Below are 26091 nucleotides of genomic sequence, written 5' to 3'. Positions count from 1 at the left end.
TTACACAGAGAAACCCTGTCTCAACCAAAAAGAATAGAGAGAGAAGAGACACTGAGCACACAGCCTCAATTTCTCCTCCCCAGCTGACCTGGCAGCTGGACATCGGGTGTGCCACTGAAAATGCCAATGTTACCCAGACACAGTTGAGATCAGTCTAAGACCCTATGTCAACCTCACTGTCCCTCTGTGTCAGTGCTGCTATGTGGGTCTTGGCCTTCCAAGTCAGGGCTGGAGGACTCTGGGAAGGGAAGATCCCCAGGTGTGCAGTTAGGCCTTCCATCCTCAGCCTCGGTGCCCTCTGCTGCAAAATGGGCTGATTCCCCATTGAGTTAAGGATTGGACAACATGGTAAAATAGAACCGGTGGATGGTAAAGCAACCAACAGGACCCCACCAAGGTGTGTACCACTACCTGGATTCTAGACTCCTTTCCCCTCCCTCATGGGGAGGTGGTTTACCCTGATCTGGTGCTCCCATCTTAGTTCTAAGGCAAATGCCTCATCAGCACAGGGGCTTGGTGGGAAACCAGAATCCCAGGGTGGAGGCTGCATTGTCCTCAGGATGAGGGAGCTTCTCCCCCTGCTGTTCTGTGTCCACCAAGAGAACTTCAGAAGAAGCGAGGTACTCTGCAAGTGGGGGGCTCTCAGGAGACTGTATTCCCTAGGAGTAACATGGAACGGCATTTTTCGGACATGGGGGGCAGACCCGTCCTTGTGCTGAACATGACCCTGTGACTCCAGTTGGCAACTGTCAAAGCCAGAGGAAGATTTTCCCACCAAACCTTGGAGCAGAATGGCCCCTGATGTCCATTGAGGGGCCTGCCCAGACACTGTCTGAAGCTGGGAACACATACTCCCCTGCAGCTACTCCCTGCTTAGCGTTGAAATAGCCTCTTCTTACAGCTTCAAAGTGGTCCTATTTACCCTGAAGCAGCCTCCTCTTACAGCTTCTAGACGGGAGGCCCACCCCTCATCTCAACCCATCATCCCTGCTCACTCAGGCACACCCAGCTTCTAGACTGCAACCCTCAGTTTCCTTAGAATACACCCCAATATTGCCATACTGTGTAACAGCTTGCTCACTCTTCTGCTCAGCTTGAAAGAGTGAAGAACAATCTCAGTGTGACTACTGGACACTTAGCCACTTTAGGTCCCTGCAGCGTCTGGAAGGGCTGTCCCTTGCTCTCCCCAGGCCACCCCAAACTCGTAAGTTGATGTAGAAGCCATCAGCTCATTGCTGTCTTGGTGTTCTCTGTGCCTCCCAAGTCCACCTCTACCTAAGGGCACACTTCTGTTTGGGTAATTGGTAGGGACTGCACGTGTCCTGCAATAATACACCACCTCCTCCATCAATACCCCTCGGCTCAGCAGGAACTATGGAGCTACAGCCATCTCAGTCTACTCCTGGCATCTCATGCTACACACCCTTGTATGCAACTGTGTGCACGTGTGTGTGCATTCATAGGCAACCTTCCTCCCTGACCAGAGACCCATAGGCATGTCCCAGGTGGCACCGGGACCCTCACAGGAATTCAACCAGGCTCCTCTGTGCTTACAAGGCACATGCTGGCTTCCAGAGGGCTGCAGTATGCTGCATCTGACAAATCTGTGACCACATGGATGTGGCCAATAAAGGGAAACTGATGTCCCTTGTGAGCAGATCAAATCAGTGAACAATGGATGACAGGAGTTGGTGGATAAGTGTCCCAACTCCGCTCCCTCGCCTCGTGCTCCAGGATCCTCAGCAAACCAAAGTTCCAGCTGCCTGCCCTGGTGCTTGCATGCCGTCTGACCTTTCCCTTTCTCTCCCTGCTTGAGGACCCACCTCTGGTCCTGCCTTGAGATGCCCTGGCAACCACATCTCCATGAGTGCTTCTGGGAAGCCTCCAGCTCCACTGGCTGCTCAGCTTCCTAACTGCTGCCTGACTCTCTTCCATGGAACTGGAGCCCGCTTCTGCCTGGCCTCATTGTTACAGTTCTTGTCTGGCTGTCCCGGCCATGGTAACCTATGACCCTTCTCTCCAGGTCTCACCGCCTTACCAAGAGCTGTTTCTTACTCAGCATCTTTGATCACACCCATATCTTCATGTCTGGAGTTCATACCCTGCCTCCAGCCCCTGGGCTCATACTGGATGGCACGAGTGAGACCAGGCTTCCTGCCATGCAGTAGTCCCTGCTGGCTACTTCTCGGGGAGCTCCCCTCAGGCTTACTCCCAGCCCCAGCAGAGTGCAAGCCTTCACAAAAGTAATTGAAAAGATAAATATTATTTATATCAACCCCCCCCCACTTCAATCCTGCTATGGCTCCTCAGCCCTCTGACACAGTGAGGGCTGGGCCATTCCATGCCGGGGAGTAAGGGGTCTGTCAGTTGTCCCAGGAACCACCTGCCCCAATTCAGGGCACTTGAACAGAGGACCCTTCTTGCTTCACTCAGCCTGTGAGCATGTTCCAGAGGCCAGCCAATGAAGCCAGTGGCCTGGGCACCTAAGTGCTACTATTTCCTCAAAAGCTGGGTTCACTCCGATTCTCCCTCACAGGCAACTCAGTCCCCTTCCAACCCCCATCTTCTCACAAATCAGAAGACACCCAGAGGCAGGAGGTGATAGGATTTCACGGTGAGAGTACTGTTGCTGTCAGTGTGTTAAGTGACAGAAAGCTGGCTTGGCCTGCAGAATAGTAAATGACCAAGGGTGCAAGGCAGCAAGGCAGGGCTTTCCAGTGGCTGTGCCACGGTGCTGATGACATTCTGGTGGCTCAGGAGTGGCTTCTAGGGCGGTGGAGTGCTGTCTGATGATGTCATGAGATTTCTAACGCTATCTCCAGGTCTCCGGACCGGACAACGTGACACTGATTCTCAGTAGCATCCAAAGACTTGGAGGCTTCACAATCACAGAAGAAGAGTTTCCCATGATGCCCCGGGGTAGCAAGTGGCCTCTCTACAACTGCTGGAGACTAAGATCTTCAGTGTACTTCTCTGGGAGAAGACAGCTCTCACAGGGCCCATTAAACCGCTGCAGGATTTCTAACCCCCAATCTCCATTTCCCCTCTCCAAGAAGAATAGGCAGCAGGAAGCCAGATGCCGTGGGCCCAGTCCAGTGCTATGAGCTCTCAGGTCTGCAGCCCAGGGGTAGGAATGGGATGGCCGATTGCCTCTGCAGATAGGCTCGCCTGTGAGCTTGTGTCATTTCCCCAGCTCCAGGTCCGGGGACTGCTCTGAGGTCTGTAGCTCACACTGCTGTGGACTGTTTGATGCTGTGGAAGCTGACTCTGGTGGGTGAGGTGGGGATGGACATGGCACGGGCCACCCGGGCTCTGATCGAGTGCTTGTCCTGCCACCGATGCCACCTCTTCCGGATAGCAGAGCGGACCTGTGGGCACAAGGTAACGCATCAGAGCTCAGGCTTAGGGCACTGCCCCCAGCTACCAGGTGTAGCAACAGGATCTACAGTAGGTGGTGACACGCACGTAATTACTACTATTGGTTTGCTATTTGTTAAGCCAGTTTTTTTTTTTTTTTTTTTTTTTTTTTGTGAGAAAGGAACACCTTTTTCTAGTCTAACAAATGTACCACCTGGCCTTTGCCACACAGAATCTCTACCTTGCCTGACTCCTCCCTCACTGAGACCCTATCTACCAGCCAGCATGCCCACCCCTGACATGCCTAAAGTCAGAGGGGGAGCTGTCCTCACAGGTGCAGATCAGCAGGGACAGGGACTTCTCAAAGTTCCCTGCAGCAACCCATGGGGACCTGGGAAGAGGGACGGAAGCCACCCTAGGGCAGAAGAGACATGAGGGGACAGTTCCCAATCTTGGTAGGCTCAGCCATGGCCTTAGGTCCTTACCTCACTGTTCAGAAAACAGTAGAACACAGACACGAAGAAGCCCTGAAGGGAAGAGGGGAGTCAGAGGGGAGTCAGAGGGGAATGGGGTCCTACCAGCCCAGGTTGCCCCAGCCCACAATCCTCCAGGCCTCTGTCAGAAGGATCCTCACCCATGCAGGCACAAATATAGTCCATGCCCCACCTCCCCATCCTGAGCTGGACTGGCAAGGCTCAGGAAGATGGTAGTACCTGAAAGGACTCCAGAAAAGAGTTGAAGTAGATGAAGACGACCCTGGAGACCTCATCCTCTCCAGGGTTGACAAAGAATAACATGTAGGTGATGCCCAGGAGGGGCAGCAGCACCAGAGTGGCTTTCACAGCCTTCCTAAGGTAGGAGAAAGGCCAGAGTCACAGGCTACCCAGGAGGGGTGGGGCTGCTAGCTCTGGGGAGAGTGATGGGTTTGGGAGATGGTTTCAGGGATGTCTGGGAAGGTGGAGCGGCTGTTTCGGGGTTGACCGACTGGCTTGGAAGAGATCTGGTTCAGAGGAGGCTGGACCCTCTGAAGTAGCCATCGGGAGCCAGGTACCTGTACTGAATAGTCTCAGACGTGGTGGATGCCCGGAGTTTGGTCATGAGGATGCGGACAATGTTGAAGAGAAAGATAAAGTTGATCTGCAATTGGAGCACACCAGCAGGAGTGAGGACGATTGGCAGGGGTGGGGATGGGTACCAGGGATGGGCACACGTGTCAGGGATGGATGCAGGAAATGGAGGTGGGTGGGGTGGACAGGACAGGCCCTCAGTCCTCTCAGCTCTGCTCTTGGTGTTCCTGCTACGCTCGCTCACCCCTCCCTCACTTCTCTCTCCCTCTCCCATTCTTTCTTCCTCCTTCCCACTCTCAGCAACACCCACAAACTCCCAGCAGAGCTGTCTCTGGGGACACCTAGGTAGATTATTCATGGCAGGCAGACTGTCCCTCTCCACGGTGGCTCGTCTCCTGTTACCTCCCCAGGCTCTTACCAGCAGGACCAGGATCATGGGGCCCTGGTAGATGTAGTCAGTGTACACTCCAGGACGTTTGCCAAACCAGCACCTAGAAGGCCCAGAAGGAAAAGGAAGGGAGGGGTCAGCAGGATCCATTAAGTGGCACAGTGCTTGATCATAGGGCAATGCCTGGCCACAGCAGGATCAATGCCAGTGGCCAGAAAAGGGCACCCCAGCTTCCAAGAAACCCAAGCCAGCAGACTCTGCTTCACTGCCTCAGTGATCTTATCAGCAAAGAGGATGGTGCCCTCTGCCATGGTCCTATCTACCTGCAAAGTGCATGGTATCCTCCACTGTGGGATGTTGGCCTAACTACTGCAAAGGGGTTGGTACCCTCTGTCGTGGGATGTGGTCCTATCTATCTGCAAAGGTGATGGTATCCTCTGCCGTGGGATGTCCTTTCTGTAAAGTGGATTGTACCCTCTGCTGTGGAAAATGAAATTGGAGTAAACTCTGTGAAGAGAAGGCCTCCCAGAGGCCATCACCCTCATCCACGCAGTTTTGACTATTTGTAAGAGACCCTCAGGATGGAACCAACTGTTGACATTCCCTCATAGAAAGGGGAAGTAGGGAGAGAGGGGTTGCCTGAGATTCCAGCCATTGCCTCCTATGCCTCTAGGCTAGCTGTATATAATTCTGCCCTGACTGCACAAAGCCTCATGTCTTAAGAGGGGCTGGCATTACAGAGGTAACTTGGGGTGAGACTCCATTTATGTAGCTATAGGGACGTCATACCCATGCTGTGGGGAGACTTTTTAGTGGCCTGGCTACTTTGAGGTCACCTATGCTTCTATAAATAACCCTTTGCCTACGTCCTGTAAGCAATCCCAGTAAATTTACTGGCTCCCCCAGGGGGACTTCAGTGAACTGCATCTGAGTTTGTCGTTGGACCCCTAAGGAAGGAGTAGCTGCTTGTTTGTGTTTCTCAGGGAAAGAATTCTCAAAACAGCAAGCCAGAAACTTTCTGGATCCTGGCCTAGCACTGCTTTCTCTGGCACCCACTCAGGGACTCTAGTAGTGGCTGTGTACACGTTCACTGCCCTGCCACCCAGGTGGTTCCTAACAGCTGGCAACTTCTGTCGGACTCCATCGGAGAGCAGCCTGTGCAGGGGAGATTTCACAGCTAACATGTATGATATGACAAGAACTAGGGTTGCTTTGCAGTCTCCTGAGCTGCCCTTCAGCAAGCTCCGGGGAGTAGATAATTGGAAGTCCTGTGTCGCCATGGACACATGGGCTTTGAGATGGATGTTTCTTCAAACGAGAATGTGAAGTTTGAAGATATGACCTCTGTCTCTAACAGGTTTGTTTAAAGCCACCGTTTGTGGGCTCCAAGCTGGGGCCCTGGGGCTTCTCTTCCCATGTTCACACACCCAGAATCCTTCTGCTGCACTGCCTGCATCTGTCCACCAGATGGCGCTTCAGGGCTGCTCACGTCTAACTTGCTTTTTAGTGGTACCCTTTCTGCTCCAGGGTGGAAAGGGGGGCCACGGGGCTTTCCCAGCCCCTCTCTTTCTTCTCTCACTCAAGTTTCCCCCTCCCCCACCCATCTCCTGTACTCACACTTTCACATCCTACAAAGCACAGGCAACCCCACTCAGGAATTTCCAAGAGGATACCCAGGAACACTCCACACCCACTTAGGAACTGGATCCCTGCAGCCTCCTACCTACTCTGCTGCTGTGCAAACACTCCAGCCGGAGGCAGAAGGAACTACTTTCACAAATGTGGACGACACACTTCCAGACTCCTAGTGCAGCCCAGTGAGAGGAAGGGAGGGACTGCCACTGTGAACCCAAAGTCACCAAGTCAGGCAGCTGGGATCTGGGAATGCTGATGGGGCACAGGTACTGGCTTCTGCCTTGCCTGGCTCCTCCCACCTTCTCTCTGTCTTTCTGTGAAGTTCTCAATCTTAGCTTCACACTAGAAGCACCCTGTTCCCACAGCATAGAGCTCTGAGGTACAGAACTTCCTAGATCTTCCCATTGGATTCTTGTAAGGGGCAGCTGGGATGCCCCCCACCCCAAGCTGTGACTTCAGGGTTGACTAGGAATGCACTAGTGTCCTTTCAAACAACCCAAGGCTTCAGAGAGAAGCTGGGAGAGTCTTTGAAACCACCTGGACTAGTTCCCATTAAAGCCATAGAATCTTATTGTAAAACACACCTTGCTGGGCAATAAACACTTGGGTAGCATTTACTGGGCTCTAGGTTCTATTCTATGTGCTTAGAATACTGGGCTGCACTCCATCTTCCCTACAGCTTTGAGGCAGTAGCTAGAATGAAGATACCCATTTTACAGATGAGGGAACTAAGGCCTGCTGCGACAGCCCCTAGGTCACATAGCTACTTAGTGATAGCACAATTCACAACCTGGGATGCCTGAATTCTGGTTTTGCTCTTCTTAAAACTCCAGACAGGTGACCCTGGCTGCCTAGCTCCGCCTTTGGCAGAGCACTGGGAAGGACCCTTGAATTTAGGCCAGTGTTCAGCTCTGCCTCTGTTGATGCAGAAGCCGCTGTCTTTACAGGACAGACAATGGCCAAAGCCCCCCGGGGAGTGTGCTGAAGGCTCTGACCTCACAAAGTGACTTACTTTTCATTGTCGTAGTACAGCTTCCCAATGGCCCATGCCACAATGATGGGGAAAGGTACACCTAAGAGAGAGAGGGGGGCTGTCACTGAACCCTTTGATGGAAGACCCCAGGGCAGTCCAGGACATATAGTAGAGCAGGGATTTCTGGGGGTTGAGCTCTGACGCTTCCTTCATGGTGATCCCACTATTCTCATCCCTAAGAAGGGTGCACACACCTCCCTCCCCACCCGGCCAGCCCACGTCTCCTCCTCGGTGAGGAGATGCAGGGGAGGGGCTGGCTCAGCTCACCCCAGCCAATACAGATGAACATCCACTTGCGTAGGCGGTCAGTGGAGTATGTGAGCACGATGGCCGTGTGCAGGTAGCAGCCTTCGCCAAACATCCAGAAGAAGTTGGTGACATGGAAGTAGTTGTAGGCAGCTGTCACCAACCTGCACCATGCCTGCCCAACCAGAGATGACCATGAGCTTGGGGGTGGTCAATTATAGTGCCCCACCCTCAGGTTCCTTGGGGTCCTCCTCTTGTTCTGTGGGTACTCAGGCCTGCCCCCTTTAAACTTTATGTGCACTGCTGTGAGGGTGTCAGATCCCCTGGGACTGGAGTTACAGACGGTAGTGAGCTGCCATGTGGGTGCTGAGAATTGAACCCAGATCCTCCGGAAGAGCAGCCAGTTCTCTTAACTGCTGAGCCATTTCTCCAGCCCTTCTACAGGGTAGCCCCACTCTAGCTCCTTTGACCCAGGCTTGGCCTTTTCTGTCTCCCTAGCTGGGACGCACCACATTGCTCTGGTGGACCTCGGGGCTCATGGTGAGCTGGACCACAAACCACGTGGCATTGCGCAGGATGAAAGCCGAGATGAGGTTCCAGTGGATGATGTTTCTCAGGCACCGGATGCTCCTGGGGCAGCAGCAGAGGGCAGGTGGCAGAGAGAAGGGCAGGATGAGGGCAGGTACCAGCATCATTCCAGCCCAGATGCAAGATGGAAAGACTACATCTTGGTGTGAGTGGGGCTGATAGGTTGCCCTGAGCTCCACAGGTCCATTCCTATCTGGGGCCACTAAGACATCCACTGCTGGTGGAGCCTGGTGTTGTCAGAGATTCCCGCTTTGTTCTGCACACCCCAGGAATGAAAGGCAGGGGACTGGCAAAAAGGAGAGACCTCTAACAGTAAGACCCCCTCAACTTTCAGCTCCTGGCCCCACCCACTCCCAGCTTTTTCCCATCACTTTGGCCATGCACATTTGACCTTGAGCCAGGGATGTCACTCTGTGGAACTCTCACCTCCCGGGATCTACCTGCTTGATAACCACAAGCGGGATGAGGACCAGCTTTAGGAATTGGCAACATGGGGGAGCCTGGGCTTTGTCCCTTCCCACTCTCCTTCCCCCAGCAGCTGCTGAGGGAAAGGACAGATGTGGCTCTGTCAGAGGTCCTAAGAAGCAGGAGATTCTCTACCACTCAAGTGAGAAGTAGGTTACCATTTTGTCAGCATCCTCATCCCGGAGCTATGCCTGCATCTTATCTGCCTCCCCCTGCACGTGCTTAAGGGCCCAGGGAATAATAGGAGGCAGTTCCCGAGCCTTCTCACCTAAGACGCAGAAAGAGGACAAAGGCCACCAAGAGGGCTACCAGGGAGATGCAGTGGCCCAGGTAGTTGATGATGACGGCAATGTGATAGTGCACTTTGCTTTTCTTCTGAGGCAGGAGAGAGAGAGAGACAGAGGTGAGACCCCCACACCCATACCTCCACACACATTGAACTAAACAGCTCCGTGAGGGCAGCACTAGCACCGGGGAGGGGTGTTAGGGGAAACAGTAGGAAATGGTAACGGGTTTGCCCTGCCCCAGAGCAACCCTGTGAGCCATGTGCTAGTAGCACCATCCACTTGGGCCAGCCTGTCTATGAATCCAGTCTGTCTGCCATGCTGTGCAGTCAGACAGATACGAGTTGAAGCTGCACCCATGTCACACAGGGATTCCCGTGTCACTTAACAAACACTGTACCCACCCACACATGTATTCCTGTGCTCACAGATGCTCATGCCTCGTTCAGTCCTGACACCATAGGCTGCAGTGGGTGCAGAGCCTCTAGCCCCCCTCCCGCGCCCCAAGATCGCATTCCTCATTCATGTCTGAATTGAGTCTGGGTCTGGCTGCAGAAGGACCTGGATTTTGGATCCCTGGTGCCCACATGAAAGCCAAGTGTGACTGTTGGAATCTGTAATCTCAACAGGGTGTCAGAGACAGGCAGATCCCTGGAGTCCTAGTCTGCCATCCCAGTGACACTTTCAGCTTCAGGATTAGTGAAGAGATTCCTGCCTCAAAAAAAAAAAAAAAAAAGGTAGATAACCATTGGGGAAAAACAAAACCTTACATCTACCTCTGAACTCCACAGTACACATGGATGTGTGTTTCCCCCCATGTGTATATATATGAACACATGCATGTAGTATACATATACCCCTGGAAGAAAGGAAGGAAGAAAGGAAAGAAGGAAGGAAGAGAGAAAGAAAGAAAGAAAAATCCCTCACCCCCAGAGCTTTTCCCTATTCCTTGCCTGGCTCAGGGGCTGCTGCAAGTGAAACTTTATTCTCTCCCTTCTTAGACTTCCCTCTTTCTGGATAGTAGAAATTGAACCCAGGGCCTTGAGCAGACTAGGCAAGTGCTCTGCCAACTGTGAGCTACATCCTCAGCCATCCTGATTTTTTTTTTAAAAAAAACATTCTAATTACATTTACTTATTCAATGTGTGTTTGTGTGTAGGAGCATGAGTATGATCATGTGTGTGGAAGTTAGGGACAACTTGCCCAAGCCAGGCCTCTCCTTTCACCAGGTGATTCTTGGGATTAAACTCAGTTCACACTTGGTGGCAAGCACCTTTCCCCACTGAGCCATCTCTCTGGCCCCTTTCTTTCTTAACTATTCAGTTATGGATATGCCATGGAAGCTGCTTGCACATGTGTGCAAGCCTCCCCACTCAGCGCCTCCCTCATCTTAAAGCCTCAGAGTAACTCTGTGGGAAACGCTGGAGACACATCCGTGACTTCCTCTGCCAAAAAAGAAACCCAGAGGTATGCTGACTTGTTCAAGATTATCGGCTTCAGCTTCAAAACCATCTCCTACCTACAGGTGCAGCTTGGCAAGACGCTGATGTTACAAATGGGTCCTTACTTCACGGGGGACCAGCCAGGACCCAGTGCCGAGCTCTCTGCAGGTTCCCAATGCAAAGCTCCCATTCACCCTTTCCTAGGCCCCGGGAAGGTGGGACACCACAGGAGCAGCTCATGTCTCTAGGGCCCAAGGACCCCAGGATGGTGAGCGGAGAAAGGGCAGGAAGGCAAGAGGAGGGGTCCATTCTGCCCTTCAAACGCCAAGGGTCTCGAAGGGCCATTGGCAGATGCCAGGATCCTACCAGAGGCTCCAGACAGACATGCACAACGCAAAGCCTGCCTGGGATAGACACTAGATTTCCTTTTATTAAATTTTCCACACATCCATGCTGAGAAGCCCCTGGGTAATAACAACATCTGCGGAGCTGAGCTGCTGCCAGGCCCCAGCTTTCTCTCTGGGCCTAGGAGGAGAGAGGGAGGGGCTTGCTGGCCTCTTATGTCAGAGTCCCTACCATTGTGGCTCCACTTGTTCATCAGGGGGCAGCTGGGTAGTCTTGAGAGATGTCATTACTAAGTACCTACTGTATGCTGGGTCCCAGACCTACTCTTCATGGTATCACCGAGACTGGTCCCTGCGCTCTTGTTTTCTGGTTGGAGAAGCCACATAATTGATCCAAGCTGTACAGTTAGCAACCAGAACCTGAACCAGCCTGGCTTTTAGGATCCTCTTCTCCTTCCACCCATAGGGTTATGGGGGACACAAGCATGGATTAGGGGAAAGGCACTCTCTGGGCGTGGGGTGAGGGGGCTCTCATCTCTGCTGTGTCCAGGATCTTGGTTGAGGGGCTTCTGCAGAGAGTGTGGCTCGTGGATGTTTTTCTCCATGAAGGTTGGAATGGAAAAACAAAGCCCAATGTTGCGGGGGCCAGAGATGCAGCTGGGTCCAGCTCTGAGTTCCACTTGCCTCACGCCTCAAGGGCCTGATGCATTCCAAGGACCAGGACACCAAGACAGCTGCAGGGAGAGAGTGCCAGAGACACCCCGAAACACGGCAACTGCTGTGATATGAATGTGCCCCTGAAAGCTGAAGTGCTGGAAACATGGTGCTCAGTAGAGAGCTGTTGGGTGAGGGGCCTCCCAGCAAAGTGGGTGCCTCACTGCTACATCTGGTTCCTTCTAAACGGATGTGAGGTCCACCTGCTTTCCCCTTCTTTGCCTTCTGCCATGAGGCGACACAGTAGGACGGCCTTTGCAAGACGCTAGCCCTCAACCTTGAATGTCTCAGCTTCCAGAACCAAAAGTCAATACATTTCTATTCATTATAAATGACCCATGGGCTGGGGATGCAGCCCAGCCCATAGAGTGCTTGCCTAGCATACATAAAGCCTTGGGTTCTACTCTTAGCAATCTATAACACCAGGAGTGGTGCCACATGCCTGTAATCCCAGAACTCAGGGCTTGGGCTTATAGAATTGGAAGTTCAAGTTTACAAATTTGTTTAGATCTATTTATTTTGTCTCTGTGTCTATGAGTGTTTTGTTTGCATGTATGCATGTGCACCAAGTATGTGCCTGGTGCCTGCAGAGGTCAGAAGAGGGCATTGGTGCTCCGGGAGCTGAAGTTACAGATGGTTGTGAACCACCAGGTGAATGCTGGGAATGGAACGTGAGTGTGTGCAAAGAGCAAGCGGTTTGGACTGCTGAGCCATTCCTCCAGCCCCTCATGTAGATACAAAGTTTGAGGTCAGCTTGAACCACATGTGACCTTGTCTCAAAAATTAAAAGATTCAATCTTAAGTATTCTGTTACAGTAACAAAACCAGATCAAAACAGTTGGCAATACTCTGAGGGATGAATGCACCCAGTGACACCCAGGCAGAACAGTAAGCGGCACAGAGAAAGTTCCCTTAACAAGCAGAGCTCCAGCGGCACTGTCTAGAAAGACCCCGAGCACCATCCTGAGAGGTAGCCAGCAGCACCCTAAGGAAAAGTTAGTAACACCCACAAGAGGTTGTCAAGGACACCTGGAGAGACCAGTCAGTAAATGTCTCAAGAGACGGCCAGTGATCTTCCTGGACTCCCCCCAAAAGATGTCAGTGACACCCTGAGTTCCCGGGGACAAGCCACAAAGAACTGCAGAAGCCACTGGATCCCCAAAGCACAAGTGGGCAGAGCCAACCCCGGGGAAACTTGAGCAGCACTTGTTCCCTGACCGATCTGGAGACCTGAGATCCACAGACTCCCTGAGGAGGGTGGCACAGTGGGGTGCTGGAGAGGGACCGCTGTGCTGTGCCCCAAGACCAGACTCTAACAAGCAGTTTCTGCTGAGCTGATTTTGCCCAAAGGCCAGTGCCATCAGACCTGTTTGGATGCCCTGCCAGGGGCATCCAAATGAGATCTCCACAGCTCCTTCCGGGTGGCCCCCTCTCTCATTTCCCATCCCTGCTCATCATACTTGAGGCATTTCCTGTCCATCTGGCTTCCTGCGCTGCCTCTCTTACTCCTCTGTGGGTGGTCCATACCTTTAGCTCTTAAAGTGTGCCAGGTGTTTGCAGACAACCTGAGAAAAGGCAGAATCAAGCCCAACCCTAGTCGCACAGAATCAGAATCTTCCCTTTAGCAAGAAGCCCAGAAAGTTCCTGAGCATCTGAACAGTTCAGCAGCCCATTCCAATCTCTGCCCCACCTCCAGCCCTGACCCCTGGCTCATAAGCATACAGAGTCCCTTTCATGTTCCCCATGAAACCTCCCAGGATGAGCTTGAGACCTTGTGTCAGCGTTGTGTGGGGGAGGAGAGAGAGTGTAAGTGCCGGGGAACAGACAATAATTGATGACAGTGTGAATGGTCACTTAGTGGGTGCAGCTACAGAAAGCAGAAGTTAGTGTAGGGTGGGTCCTGGGGGGGTTATTGTTATCCCTGGCCCAGATGAATCAAGTTTCCCAGCTGAGGATCTGTCCCCAGGAGGTGCCCACTGTGGACAGATCTCTGTACCTGACATCTCCATGCTCTCACAAGTTCGATTTCTCAGGCAGCCTTCTGAGGACCCTGTGGTGGCTAAAGTATGACTCCTAAAGGCTCTTATGTTTGAATATTTGGCCTCTAGTTGGTGGAACTGTTTGGGAAGGGTTAGGAGGTGTGGCCTTGTTAGAGGAAGTGTGTCACTGGGGGCGGGCTTTAAGGTTTCAGAAGCCCACACCATTCTTAATTCACTGCTCCATGGGTGTGTTTTGAGACACAAGCTCTCAGTTACTGCTCCTGCCTTCCTGCTGCCATTCTCCCAGCTGTGATGGTCATGAACTATAACCCTCTGGAACTGTGAGCTCCAAGTGAAAGGCTTTCTTTTGTAAGTTGTCTTGGTCCTGGTGCAATAGAAAAGTAACTAAGACAGACCCTTCATTTATACCCCACCCCCACCCCTGTACTGGATCTGGGCTTATCCTAGGCTCAGAGCCGAGCAACCTGCTCTCATCCAGCTAGATGCCTCTGTAAATCTGAGAGGACAGACAGCCTTGGAGACTAGGGGCTGGCAGCAGAGATGGCATTCCCTAAAGGAACTCGTTACTTAGAGCAGCCATGCAACTAGGCCAGCGGGGATGGCCAGAGAAGACTACCCAAACCAGACAGAGGTGGACCAGGTAGGGGTGAGTCACTGCATGGTATATGTGGGACTCTGTCCCACCAAAGCAGGACCCATGCTACCCGGGGTTTCCCCACCAATGTCACCTTCTCTCAGTTACACTACTGCCTATTCTGACTTCCTAGGGGAAGACTGAGGCATGGTGGCGGGGATAAATCTCCTTTCTTTGCCAAGGCTCAAGTTGATAGCCTCTCCCTCCCACCAGGAGCCAAGAGCTGAGTTATTCTTAGCCTTGCTAAGGGGATTTCCAGGAAGTTCCCTGCTCAAGGTCACGGGAGCACCTTCAGCAGTCTCTAGACCCCAAACTGGCTACCCCCTAGGCCATCGCTGCTCCAGTCATACTGCCAAAGAGGGGTGTTCCAAGTCTCCTTACCTAACCTTGCTGGTGGAAGGAGGGGAGATCCCCATCCTGACAGGGCAGGGAGAAGGGAGGTTTCTGTGAGCCCCACCCCCCATCAGCCAACCAGAAGAGAGGGGACTAAGTTTGAGCAGGACAGGTGTGAATCCTGAGCCATGAGTCTCAGAGGCAGGTCAGGAATTTGGAATAGGAGTAATGGTAGAGATTCCAGCTTTGCCCAAATCCAAGCGTCAGATGCCTGTTCCTGCATGCGTTAGTGGGGTGTCAGTCTCACGGTGGGACAGCTGGAGAGACATCAGTATCTCCATGCAGCTCACAGTTAGGTAGCAGCAGCAGGGAGGGCCAGAAGACTTCTGCTTTGCCAACATATTCCCATCTGCGCTGCCTTCGCTCCACTCCTCCCTGGGCAGGAACTGTAGCCTGAAGAGTCTGTCTGACCTGCCTTTCAGAGCACAAGGCCCATCTCTTTTCCTCGGCCTCTTCCGCCATAGGCTGGAGAAGGAGTCTCCTGCCCCACCATTTGCTGGCATACCTGCTTCCTAGTTGGACTCTGACCCTCTCCCATCCTAGGCCTGCTCAAGTTGGCTCAGGGTAAGACAACCAGGGCGTCTAGGCCTTTGTTGGATCCAAGATGGGAGGGAGGGTGGAAGGAAGAAAGGAAGGAAGAGGGACTAGAACTGAATTCGTTATACACAGCATGTCCAATGGCTCCCCACTAGCTTCCCTAGGGCAGAGCCTCAGTACCAGTTTCTGGAAAGTTCCCAGGCCCCGACTGACCGTGTGGCAGGTGCCCAGCTTGTGCTGGTGGCCCTGGCCTGGCTCTCAGTATGGTGGTCTATCCTCACCTCTTCGTTGAGAATCTCCTGGCACTCAGAGTAATTCACGCGGGCTGCCCAGCTGCCGTTGGCCAGGCACTCCCGGTAGCCATTGTCTGGGAAAAGAAGAAAATCATGACAGAAGAGACATCTGTCTGTCTGTCCACATGTCTGAGCTAGCACAGGGCCTGTTGGCTGGGAACCCTAGAATAAAACTGGGGGAGGGGCTTCCTGATTTCCCCCTGTACCACAAAGGGCTTCATCTGTGCCCTACAAGTTGTCCACAGGGCGTTGGCTTTGTTAGCCCCAACTGGCATTACCATGGACTTCCCTCACTCCTTGCGGCTGTGTCCCCCCCACACCCTGTGGTAAATTTCCTGATTGCTATTCTTTGAAGATGTTCCCCTTTGGGGTCCTGCATGACAACAGAGAATGACAGATCCCATGATTGGAAGTGGTACAGCTGTGTGTCTTGAGTCTTGGCACTTGGGAGACATAGGTGGCCTGATCTCTGTGAGTTCGAGGCCAGCCTGGTCTACAGAGTGAGTTCCAGGACAGCCAGGACTACATCTTTTTTAAAAAAAGATACGTGGCTGGGCTGGATCTGGTAGATGAATATGTCATGACTGCTCACATGGACGGCTTAAATGGGTGGTTCCTTGGGTTTGTCTGTCTGTGTGGAGTTCTCACATTAGGGTTTTTCCCACATGGGTCAGACTTATAGAAGGTCCTCATAGTAGCATTTCTCCACAGCATGCCTTATGTTGGAGGCTCCACAGGGGAAGCCTTTTGGGTAGAAAAAGGACAGATGGCAGGGGTATGTTGGAGACGGCACCAAGTGGTTCTCATGTGGGAGGTGGCTCACTACTAGGCCTGACATTGCTGCTCTCAGCCTGCCCTGAAACACTGGAAAAGAAGACAGAGTGTGGCTACAAAAGGTGGGGGTCCTGTGACTGTCAGACCAAATGGTGAGAGGGTCCTGTGACTGTCAGACCGAAAACTGGAGGATCCTATATGACTGTCAGACCAAAAGGTGGGAGATCCTGTGACTGTTAGACTGGACTGTAGCTAGAATCTCACCTCCTAAGGAGGTTTGGGGGAGGGGCTTAGAATGCTCTACTTAGCTTTAGGGCCTTGGGAGGCAGGGTTGCCCAAAGAGCCTCTTTTATCAACTTCCTGCATTGCCCCTTGGGTATCAGAGCTGGGAAATCCACAAGGGATGGATGCCCCATCTGCACCCCCCTCTTCTCCTATGATATCCCCTTCCCTTATCTGCAGCCTCTCTGGTACCAGTATTGTCAACCATGCCTCCTTGTATTTCTGGCTCTTACTCTAGGCAGCATTGGTCATAAAGGAAACTGAGCCCTGAGTCATCTCCATTGGAGTCTCTCTTTCTAGAGTCCACTCTGTGGCTTCAACTGACCCATAGATTGGAAAATGACTGGGGAAGCTGCCAGAGGCCAATCACTGAGCCTGGAGCCCTTACAGGGGCCAAAGGCATAGCTCAGTTGTGGCTGAGCACTTGGAGTGCCTTTTGGCCCCTCCATTCATCTCCAAAGATGGAGATGCTCTAGTTGATTCCTAAGGACCATCAACCTGGGAGCTGCCTCTGTTGGCAGCATCAGGACCAGAGGTAGATGCAGAATGAGGGTCAGGGGAATTGATGCTGCCTCAATAGAGGGAGCTGATTTGACCTAAGCTAAAAAGCCGTGGCCTCCTCCTAACCTGAGAAGCTGCTCTGGCTGCAGCTAGATGATGGGGGAAATTATCTTCATGGATTTTCCTAGCTCTGCTTGGCCTCGCTGTGAGCAGATCTGAGTCCTAGGCAAAGCTATGATCTGGACAGAGTTGGCAATGAGGCCACAGATTCTCTCTCTGTGTTAAGTAAGAGCTGATCCCCAGAGGGTCCACGATGAGGATGCTCTGGTATATCTGTGGGGACGGAGGCCAAGAACAAGGGATTGACTATAGCATCAACCAGAGGTTGCTTGGAATGTCTGCAGAGAAAGGGGCTTAGGGCAGAGATGGATAATGAAAGTATAAAACAGAGAGAGGCAGCCCAAAGCAGGGTTCAGAACAGGGCCCCTAGAGCCACAGAGTATGGGTTCAAATTCTGACACCACCTTTACACAAGCTGTGTGACCCTGGGTGAGTCACTTGACCATTCTGCTTCCTATCTTGAGACAGAGCCATCTTGAAGACACTCTGGCCTATTTGGGTTAGTGTTTTTAGTTAGCAGTTGGAAGCGTACTGGGCATATGGTGTCAGTCCTATGTTTATTATTGTTGTCTCTGAGTTGTATTTATATAACCTTACATAATAGAGCATATCACTCGTCTCTATCCAAGGAGGTGCAGGTGGAGATTTTATAAGAGTGCTCTTTGTTCAACAGCTTCCTTTCCCCACCCCCATCTGGGGTAGGGTGCCTGGATCCTGTCCCCAGACTGGACCAACGGAAGCAGCAAGCTTTGACCCAGAGGGATGAACTGACCCTGAAGGAAAACAAGCCTCACACACAGGGGTTTGTTGCCAGGGAGGAGCCAACCTCCTCCATCTAATTGCTGAGCTGAGCAGTCCTCCTAGAGGATCATGGGAAAATGGATATTTTTGGAAATGTTTCCCATCCCTTTGAAGATCTGATGCCACAGGAGGGGGGACGGTAAGGAACAGCCTGGAAGTCCTCGCAACACCTCATCAGTAAATGAGTTAATTAGAAGCTAATGATTAGGAGCTGCTCTGCCCCCTCCTGACACCACTCTGGGCACACTCCCATAGTCTGGCGCCAGGGGCACCTGCATGGGGAGTCTGGCAGCCCATGCCAGGAAACCAACTTCTCAACTTTCTCTTTGGAACTACTGGGTGAGCAAGGGAACGATACCAGGGGATATCTCACCCCACCCCCATCCATACTGCAGATAGAGAAACAAAGGCCCAGAAAGCCAAGGGCTCTTGAACTAGAACAGACAGATAGAGCTAGAGCTCAGGATAGCTGGTTTCTACTGAATGCAGGGCCCATGTGTACCACAGCACTAAAGCCCAACAGCACTTACTGGGATGTGTTCAGTAAATGTTGGTAATCGGAAATGAGGGTACCCACGGAGAATGGCTGGGCTGGCTGCAAAAGTGGGTAGGGTTGAATCACAGACAGCCTAGGAACTTCCACGTGGGAATACAGGCAATGGCGAGGCACAGAAAAGTAAGGTGTGACAAGGCAAGACTGGGTGCTAGGCCTTGGACTGGAGTGTCTGAGTCTGGGCAGCAGGCAGGTAGGGAGGTGAGTGTTCTGGAGGTGACCACACAGGCATCGAAGGGAGAGACCTCCTGTATAGCTTGGGTGTGCCATCCCATGCTGCCACTGTCCTGAGACAAGGTGTGGGATGGATGTAGGGCAGTGTATAGGCCCTAGACTCCCAAGTTCAGACTCCACATTCAGGCTCCGTGACACTGATTAGGTTATCAACCAATCTATGCCTCAGTTTCCTCTTTACAAAAAATCGTGCCTTACTAAATTGGAAGCTAGCCGATGGTCACCACAAAAATCTCTTTATCTTTACTTCTTACCTGATCTCTCCTCCCATACCCCTCACCCATTCTGGTTTTCTTTCTCTCTTCCCCCAGTCATCTTGGCAAACACTTCTGGCTGTATTTCTAATCCTAACCCCTTCACCCACCTAGTAAAGGAGCGAGGGGCAGGAGGAGAGGTTTGGGACTTTGCAGTGAGTTGGAAGAGGTTCTCAGGCCTCTAATCCCCAGACAAGGAAGCCAGAGGGTCACAAGAAGGGAGAAAGCACTGATGTCACCCAGTGAGCCTAGACATGGGTCACCTGGTATTCAGTCATATTTAACACATGGGCTCACATAGGGGTTTCTAGCCTCAGGGACCCAGAACCCAAGCTCCTTTGCAGGGCCCCTGGCCTCCATCTGTTTGTCTCTTGATAGCAGGGACTTGAGTCATTGGCAGGAGAAAGCAAATTAATTCTGAGGGTGGCCGACGTTATAACAAAGAGCTGCAAAGCCCAGCATGAAGGCTGGGCCTCTGGGGAGCAGGGTGTTTACATGGGGATCCAGTATTTGCTTAGTCTGTGGGTCAGTCCTTCCCCACCCCCACCACACCTGTGGGCCTGGGATACTTGAATCGAAGCCACTCTCTATATGGCTCTCTAGGTGCTCTGGCATCACAGATCTTCCTAGCCCTGGGGTCTTCATCAGCAAAGCCAGGGCTACTAGGACCATGAAGACCTATCTCAGGAGTGGCTGAGCTCAGTGGGACTAACCAGAAGCTTGTCCACTACAGAAGAGAGCGTCAGGTAGACCTGCACATTGCAGCTTTACCCCCTCCCAGCTGGCGACCTGGCAATGTTCCCTAACTTCTCTGAGTCCCAGTGCCTTGGTTGTATACTCGAAGCTATCTCTGAAAGAATCAGCAGGAGCAAGCGGAGAGCAGAGCTGGTCCTAGGGGCATCACGGCTGTCGGATTTCTCTTCCCACCTCCAAACTGCTGCCACTCAGCCCCCGCCCTGCCCCCCCCCAGCCCACCCTCGTTCTTCTTCCTTACTTGTCGTGTTGTAGCGGACACCGTAGAAAAAGGCAGGGCAGGGCCGAGCCACCAACTGTCCAGCAGGGCTCCTGGGCCAGCAGGTGCCAATGAGGTCCACGGACGCATTGCACTGTGGGCCTAGAGACAGAGACAACTGGTGAGAAAAAGTGAGGTCCTGCCAAGGCCCTAGACAGCGGGAAGTTCCTGCAGAGCTCCGCCTACCCTCAGCCCCATTGAAAGCAATGCCCAGTGCAGACAGGGGCTCAGCCTATACAAGAATGTGAATTTGTTGCTACAGCACTAGGGAGACTGTGGGTTCCAGAGCAGAACAAAGAGCTAAAGTCCTGGCGGGCCTCAGATGGGGCCCGTTGGTGAAGGTGTTTTCCTCACAGGGTGCTCAGGCATTCACCCAGCACTGAAGAGGTTAAATGCACTGTCCGGAGTCCAGGGAAGGAAAAGCCTAGCATGCTTTTTGCTAAGGCCCTCTAGAACAGCGAGGTTCCTCCTGGAGGAGTCTCCAGCTGGGAACACCATCCCCTAACACTCCCCTCCTCGGCTTAAAGACCCTAATCAGAGCTCTAACTCTGCCCACAGGTCATCTAATTTGGGGACCCACATGATGGTGGCCATTGCAGCATGGCAAATGTTCCTAAGGTTTTCCTTTATATAACCTAAAGTCTACCCTGGTTATCTAAACACCAACTGTCCATGTGGGAGCTAACTCCCTGCTTTTCAGACAAGGGACACTGAAGGCCGCAGAATGCACGGGGGTCAACAGCAAGAAGCTACCAAGAGGTGGAAGGGATTTTGATCCCTGGGCTTCTGAGGCCAGCCCAGGTGCTTTCACTGTCCCACAGAGGCCCCTGGTCCGCAGCTGCCTTTTGCCGCATGGCTGGAGCCCCTCTCTCTGTCACGTTCCTTGTTCCTCGCGCCTGTCCCCGACACTCACAGAAAGCTGTTGAAGTGACCTCGGGGATATAGCGACCTTTATACTAAAAGCCCAGAAAATCCTGGAGGATGAAAGTCTGTGGAAGCTTGCAAGACTGGAGAGGAGAGGTGGGATGAGCGGGTAGGCAACAACGAAAGAAAGCTTCAGCTTCTTTCAGAGAGCCCTGCCAGGTCTCATGGGTGGGGCAGTGTCGGAGAGGGCGGGGCCGAGGATATGGGGGACCAATAAGGAGCGGCGGCCGGGCTCCACCCATGCAGTTAGCTGCTGAACTAGCACTAGCACAGTCCACTTCTAAGAGCTCGGGATGGGGTTGGAGCCGAAGAGATGAAGTAAAGAAGAGGTTGGACCCAGGGGTGGAGGGCTGGGAGCAGGCGGCACGTCAGAGTCCTCAAATAGTGCTGCCCAGTGCACCGCCCGGCCGGAGACCACCTCTCTGAGGCCCTGCGCTGTCCAGTAACAGTCCGACTAACGTTTGCAGCACACCCAGGAAAGAAAGCAGGGTCCCTGAGGATCCGCAGACAGACCGGGTCTCTGAGGAGGAACAATAAGATGCAGTGGTGTTGCACGCCTTTAATCCCAGAAAGTGGGAGGCAGAGGCAGGCGGATCTCTGTGAGTTCAAGGCCAGCCTGGTCTACAGAGTAAGTTCCAGGACAGCTTCCAAAGCAATACAGAGAAACCCTGTCTTGAAAAACAACAACAACAAAAAGATGTGGGCGGGAGGGGTCCAGCATCAACGTTACCAGTTACTGTGAAGGTGCTTTGCCATCCACCCAATCACTCTAGAGAAGGGAAAAAAAAAAAAAAAGCTGGTGAAGGAGTGTGTGAGAGCGACCAGGACAAAAAGATACCAAGGATAAAGCCTGGTAGGGCAGAGGAAATGCCTTGAGAAGGAGGTGCAGAGACCGATTTCAGAGCACAGGAATCTTCATGTCTTGACCCAATGCACCCGAGGATCTCAAAGTCTAGGCCGCTGAAGCTCAGATGATTTTGCTACGGTACACATATGGAGGTTACAGGACAACTTGGGGGAACCAATTTTCACTTCCCACCATGTGGGTCCAGTGGATGGAACTCAGGTCCTCAGATTTGGTGGCAAATGCACTAGTCCACAGAGCCATCTCAGCCAACCCAAAGCTCAGAATTGTAGGTCAACAACCCCTACAGGTGCAACTGCCCCAAACAGGCTCTGTTCTTCCCCTCTTGGGTGGGGATGGTATTGTCCCATTTCATTATCAGAGTTTTGAGATGAGGAGCAGTTTGGATCAGGCCAAGCCATCCTACTAGCCAACCACACTCAGCAGCCCAAAGCAGAGCGGGTAAGCAAGGATCAGGGGGCTAACTCTTCCTATGGCCCGCTGGCCACCTACGAGCCACTTCCTGGTCAGTTACTGTGTGGAATTTTAAATTATTCTTATTTTCATACAATATATTTTGATCATATTCTTTTCCCTTTCCCAACTCCTCCCAGGTCCTTCCTGCTTCCTCCTTACCAACCCGACTTTATGTTCTTTCCCTCTCTTAACAAAACAAAACAAAACAATTCAAAATACTCAAGTCACCTAAGAAATGGCATGAACTAGAGATATAAAATGAATGAAACAGGTCGGGCAGTGGTGGCACATGTCTTTAATCCCTGCATTCAGAAGGCAGAGGCAGGCGATCTCTGTAAGTTTGAGGCCACCCTGGTCTACAGAGCAAGTTTCAGGGCAGCCAGGGCTACACAGAGAAATCCTGTCTCGAAAAAACAGCAAAACAAAACAAAACAGAAAGAATAAAAGATGTCCTGTCCCAAGGGTGATTGCATCCTAGCGGGAGACAGAGTGATTGAGCAAGCATGTGCTATCCTGTGAGAAATACTACAAACAATGTACGGAAATAAAGACGAACTAGATGCTATTTTAATTTGGAGTTTCTCTAAAACACTAAGTTTAATTATGAACTTGAAGGGAGGGAGGGAGTCATGGGCATAGATGGTGAAGAGGGAGCAGCCGATACAAAGGTCCTGAGGCAGGTGTTTGCTGAGGTCTCTGGGGTTGACATTCTCGTCACTGTGTCACGCAGATAACAGATAAGGGCCCTTTGAAGGGTGGCCCAGTTTCTGCTTGTGCACAGTTGGGCACTGGTTTCTTCTGTCAAGTTGGCCACACAATTCCCTCCCTATCAAGCTTAGTGCCCTAATGTGCGCAGAGGGCCCTCGTGCTGTAGGTAATGCTGGAAGGAAACTAGAACCATGCTCCTGTCCCAGTTAGGAGTGGTCTTCCATCACACGCTTCTGAGTGAACCACAGAGGGTGTGAGCACTTGGCAGCCCCCTTTCAGGTAGGAAGATCTGATCTACCTATCTGATTTGAGACTGGGGACACTCCTCCGAGGCTTCCTGGGGAGCAGGAAGGTGCTCTAGGGCAACCTCAAAGATGGGTACTCCTGCTAGGAGGAGAGTGCTCTGGGATGAAAGGGCAGTTGCTCTGTTTGGGTGACACGGCACAGACAGAGGCACGGGGCAGGCAGGCAGTCTTGGCACCTCGGGTTAAGCTGCCTCTTTAGCAGGGTGAAGAAAGGTGTCTCTGTAGAGTGTGGGCCACACGAAGAGAGAGGTAGAAGCCTGTGAGGCTTCCTGCCTTGTGCTCTGACCACTCCTGATGTTTGCACTCAATACCTTGTAGAAGTCCAGGCACATAGTAGGTGCTGAAGAAACCATAGGGCCATATACAAGTTTAGTGTGCTCAGGGAAAACTGCAGGGCTGACACTGCACCTCCAAGTGACACTGTGTCTCCAAGTAACATTGGGCCCTGGATATGACAGATCTCTTAAGTGACCACATAATGTATTAAATCTGAAATCAGGCTCAGTTGGCTCAACCCCTGTGGCCAGTGCTTGGCAACTGTGTGTGCTCAGTCCAAGTTACTCAACCTTTCTGAGTGTAAGGTTCCTTTTCTCTAAAGCGGGAACCAAAATCCTTGCTGAATCTATTGTGATGACCGGATGAGGCTGAGCACCTAGAATTGTGCCCAACATGAAGTGGACATCCACACGAATCAGCTGTTATTATTACGGTTTGTTGTTCATCGTTACCGCCTTAAGAACAGCGATGGGAACTAGTGACCCCACGTCCTCCTGAGCCCTGACTCCACTTATCTGGGGTGTTACTAGTCAGTAATTCTATTACTTTCTGGCACAGTCATACTCATGCCATGATTTTATAAGTTGCCAAGTCTATAATCTGTCACATGATGGGGGCCTTGGCCATGGGAACCTAGCCCCTCCTTACTTCTGGCATGAGGCATGTGCAAGGCCCCCAAAGGTTTCAGCACAGTGCCAGCCACTCGGGCCAGACGCCCATCCATCTGTCCCGGGCCCTCCACCCCACTCTCACCATCTGTCTCTGCCAATGCCCATCAGATGACAAATGGCCAGAGCGGAGGCCACTGTGGAAGGTGATGGATTGCATCCTATGGAGCCAGGCAGGCTGGGAGGGGGTGGGGCATCCAGCACAAATCACGGAAGAATGAACATCATCCCTCACAGCCTGCTGCCTCCAAGGACAGGTGACACCTGTGTGGCTCCAGGGTGTCACTTCTCTTGAATAGGAGCAAGTTAATGGAGCCTGACCTGGCCTGGGGTGGAGAGGAGGGACGGGGACCTTTCCTCCAGGCATCCTCCCTGCCTGTCCTTGGCTGCCACTGCTGATAGGCTGAGAGCAACGCACTCCCTGCTCAACCCAGCCAGTGGGTAGTCCAATGCTGGGACGGCCAGGGCCTTCTTCACCTTGGTGAGTCCTTCTGCCAACTTAGCCACTGGTGTTCAATCACTGACTGCTCTATCTCTAGGCTCACTTAAAAACCCCTCCTTCAGGAAGGCTTCTGGGATTTGCCCTACCCCTATCCTAGCCTCCCTGACACCCTCCGTTGTAGTAAGCAAGCAATCGTAGGGTGTACTTTCTCTTTCTCCTAGGTGCACAGTAAGTACTTTGAAAAAGCTACCCATGATTATACCCAGTAGCTGTCTGGATGTTACAGCTTATGAAACAAACCTGCAAAACTCAGTGCATTTAACCTCAGGATCCCCCTCCCTCAATTTGGGCAAAGCAAAGCCCAAAGAAGTCCAGGGCATCATCTTCCTGTGAGTACCAGTATTGGGAACTGAACCCGGGTCCTCTAGAAGAACGCGCAGTGCTCTTAACCACTGTGTTATCTCTCCAGCCCCTTACCTAGAATTTTCTATTGGGCAGGTATTGAGCATCACCAGGGAGCCAGACTGCCTTTGCAACCCAGGCTCTAGCACTTAGTGCTTGTCTGTGCCTCAGTTGCCTTTGGAGTCAGATGGGTGACAGGATCTCAAATCCCTGGTGCTAGCAGCATGTAGCCTTACTCTCCAGCATATTTAGCAACAGCAGCAGCCTTGGACCTTTTGCCAATATCCTCAGCAGTGAGGCCTGGAGGGCTTTCCCCTGTTGCCCCCTGGGATGGTGACCACAAGGCACCTTTGCTGAGTGTGTTTCCTGTGCCCACAGACGAGGCTCCTGGATAACTACAGGCCCCTTTACCCTCACTGACTCCAGTTCCAGAGATTTTTCTATACAGGTCGCTGCTCAGAGCTCTAGGGAAGGAGATCCTGTGGGAACCTGGGAGCTAAGGGGCAGGGATGACTCACCAGAGACATTGCTGGCCAGGGACAGGCTCTCACAGCGCTGGTCTTGCAGGGAGGTGGAGACAGGGTTCAGCCCCAGGAGGAGAAGGGCCTGTGGACACAAGGGGGTACAGGACACTGTTAGGGGGGTACTCATCAGTCTGAGCTGATGATTCTTGCCCCCCCTCCTCTGCCCAGCATCCTACCCTTGCCCAGTCTCCTGGTCCCATCCAGAATGTTTGAAATTGCCTGGTTCACGCAGGGCCTGGAATGGAGGCACAGACCCCAAACATGTCTAACGCGGTCGCTCCAAGTGCATGCACACACATTTGCACACAACCCTCCACCTTCCTTACCTCTGTGGTATTTCAGGCCCGTGGTTATGAGCTCCTCCTGAGCCTTCATCCCTGTCAATGACTACCAGTCATTGCAAATTGAGCCTCATGTTTCAAGCTCTTCCGATGTCCTGCGATATCTACAATGGCTTAATTCACCCCGGGGACAGCATGGATATGGCTACTGAAGATGGGGAAACTGAGGCGCTAAAGAAATGATTGTGTCTGGGAAGATGGGTCACCTATTCCAGGGAAGGCCTTTAAC

General features: G+C 52.4%; 1 protein-coding gene across 1 annotated transcript; it reads right to left on the bottom strand.

Annotated features, from left to right (window-relative positions):
* Window positions 1–2350: 2350 nt before the first annotated feature.
* On the bottom strand, window positions 2351–25721 carry LOC100769844 (corticotropin-releasing factor receptor 1). The gene is made up of 13 exons (XM_027427912.2): window positions 25698–25721; window positions 25516–25603; window positions 19934–20053; window positions 15409–15494; window positions 9048–9154; window positions 8236–8356; window positions 7748–7901; window positions 7460–7520; window positions 4843–4915; window positions 4409–4494; window positions 4071–4206; window positions 3843–3884; window positions 2351–3368 (listed from the first exon to the last, which is right to left on the bottom strand). The coding sequence occupies exons 1-13, from the start codon at window positions 25719–25721 to the stop codon at window positions 3228–3230; spliced, it is 1239 nt and encodes a 412-aa protein (XP_027283713.2). The 3' UTR covers window positions 2351–3227.
* Between the last annotated feature and the right edge of the window lie 370 nt (window positions 25722–26091).

Source organism: Cricetulus griseus, chromosome 7, assembly GCF_003668045.3.
Source record: "Cricetulus griseus strain 17A/GY chromosome 7, alternate assembly CriGri-PICRH-1.0, whole genome shotgun sequence".
Lineage (NCBI taxonomy): Eukaryota > Metazoa > Chordata > Mammalia > Rodentia > Cricetidae > Cricetulus > Cricetulus griseus.
This window is presented reverse-complemented; position numbering and strand designations above follow the sequence as displayed.

Bases quoted from the DNA above. Each gene is read 5' to 3' on its own strand.
- LOC100769844 (XM_027427912.2), bottom strand. From the start codon at position 25,721: ATGGGACCAGGAGACTGGGCAAGG. The intron at 15,495-19,933 runs GTAAGGAAGAAG...TTCTTTTCCCAG, and splicing joins TGTCCGCTACAACACGACAA to ACAATGGCTACCGGGAGTGC. The intron at 4,207-4,408 runs GTACCTGGCTCC...CTCCTACCTTAG, and splicing joins TCTGAGACTATTCAGTACAG to GAAGGCTGTGAAAGCCACTC.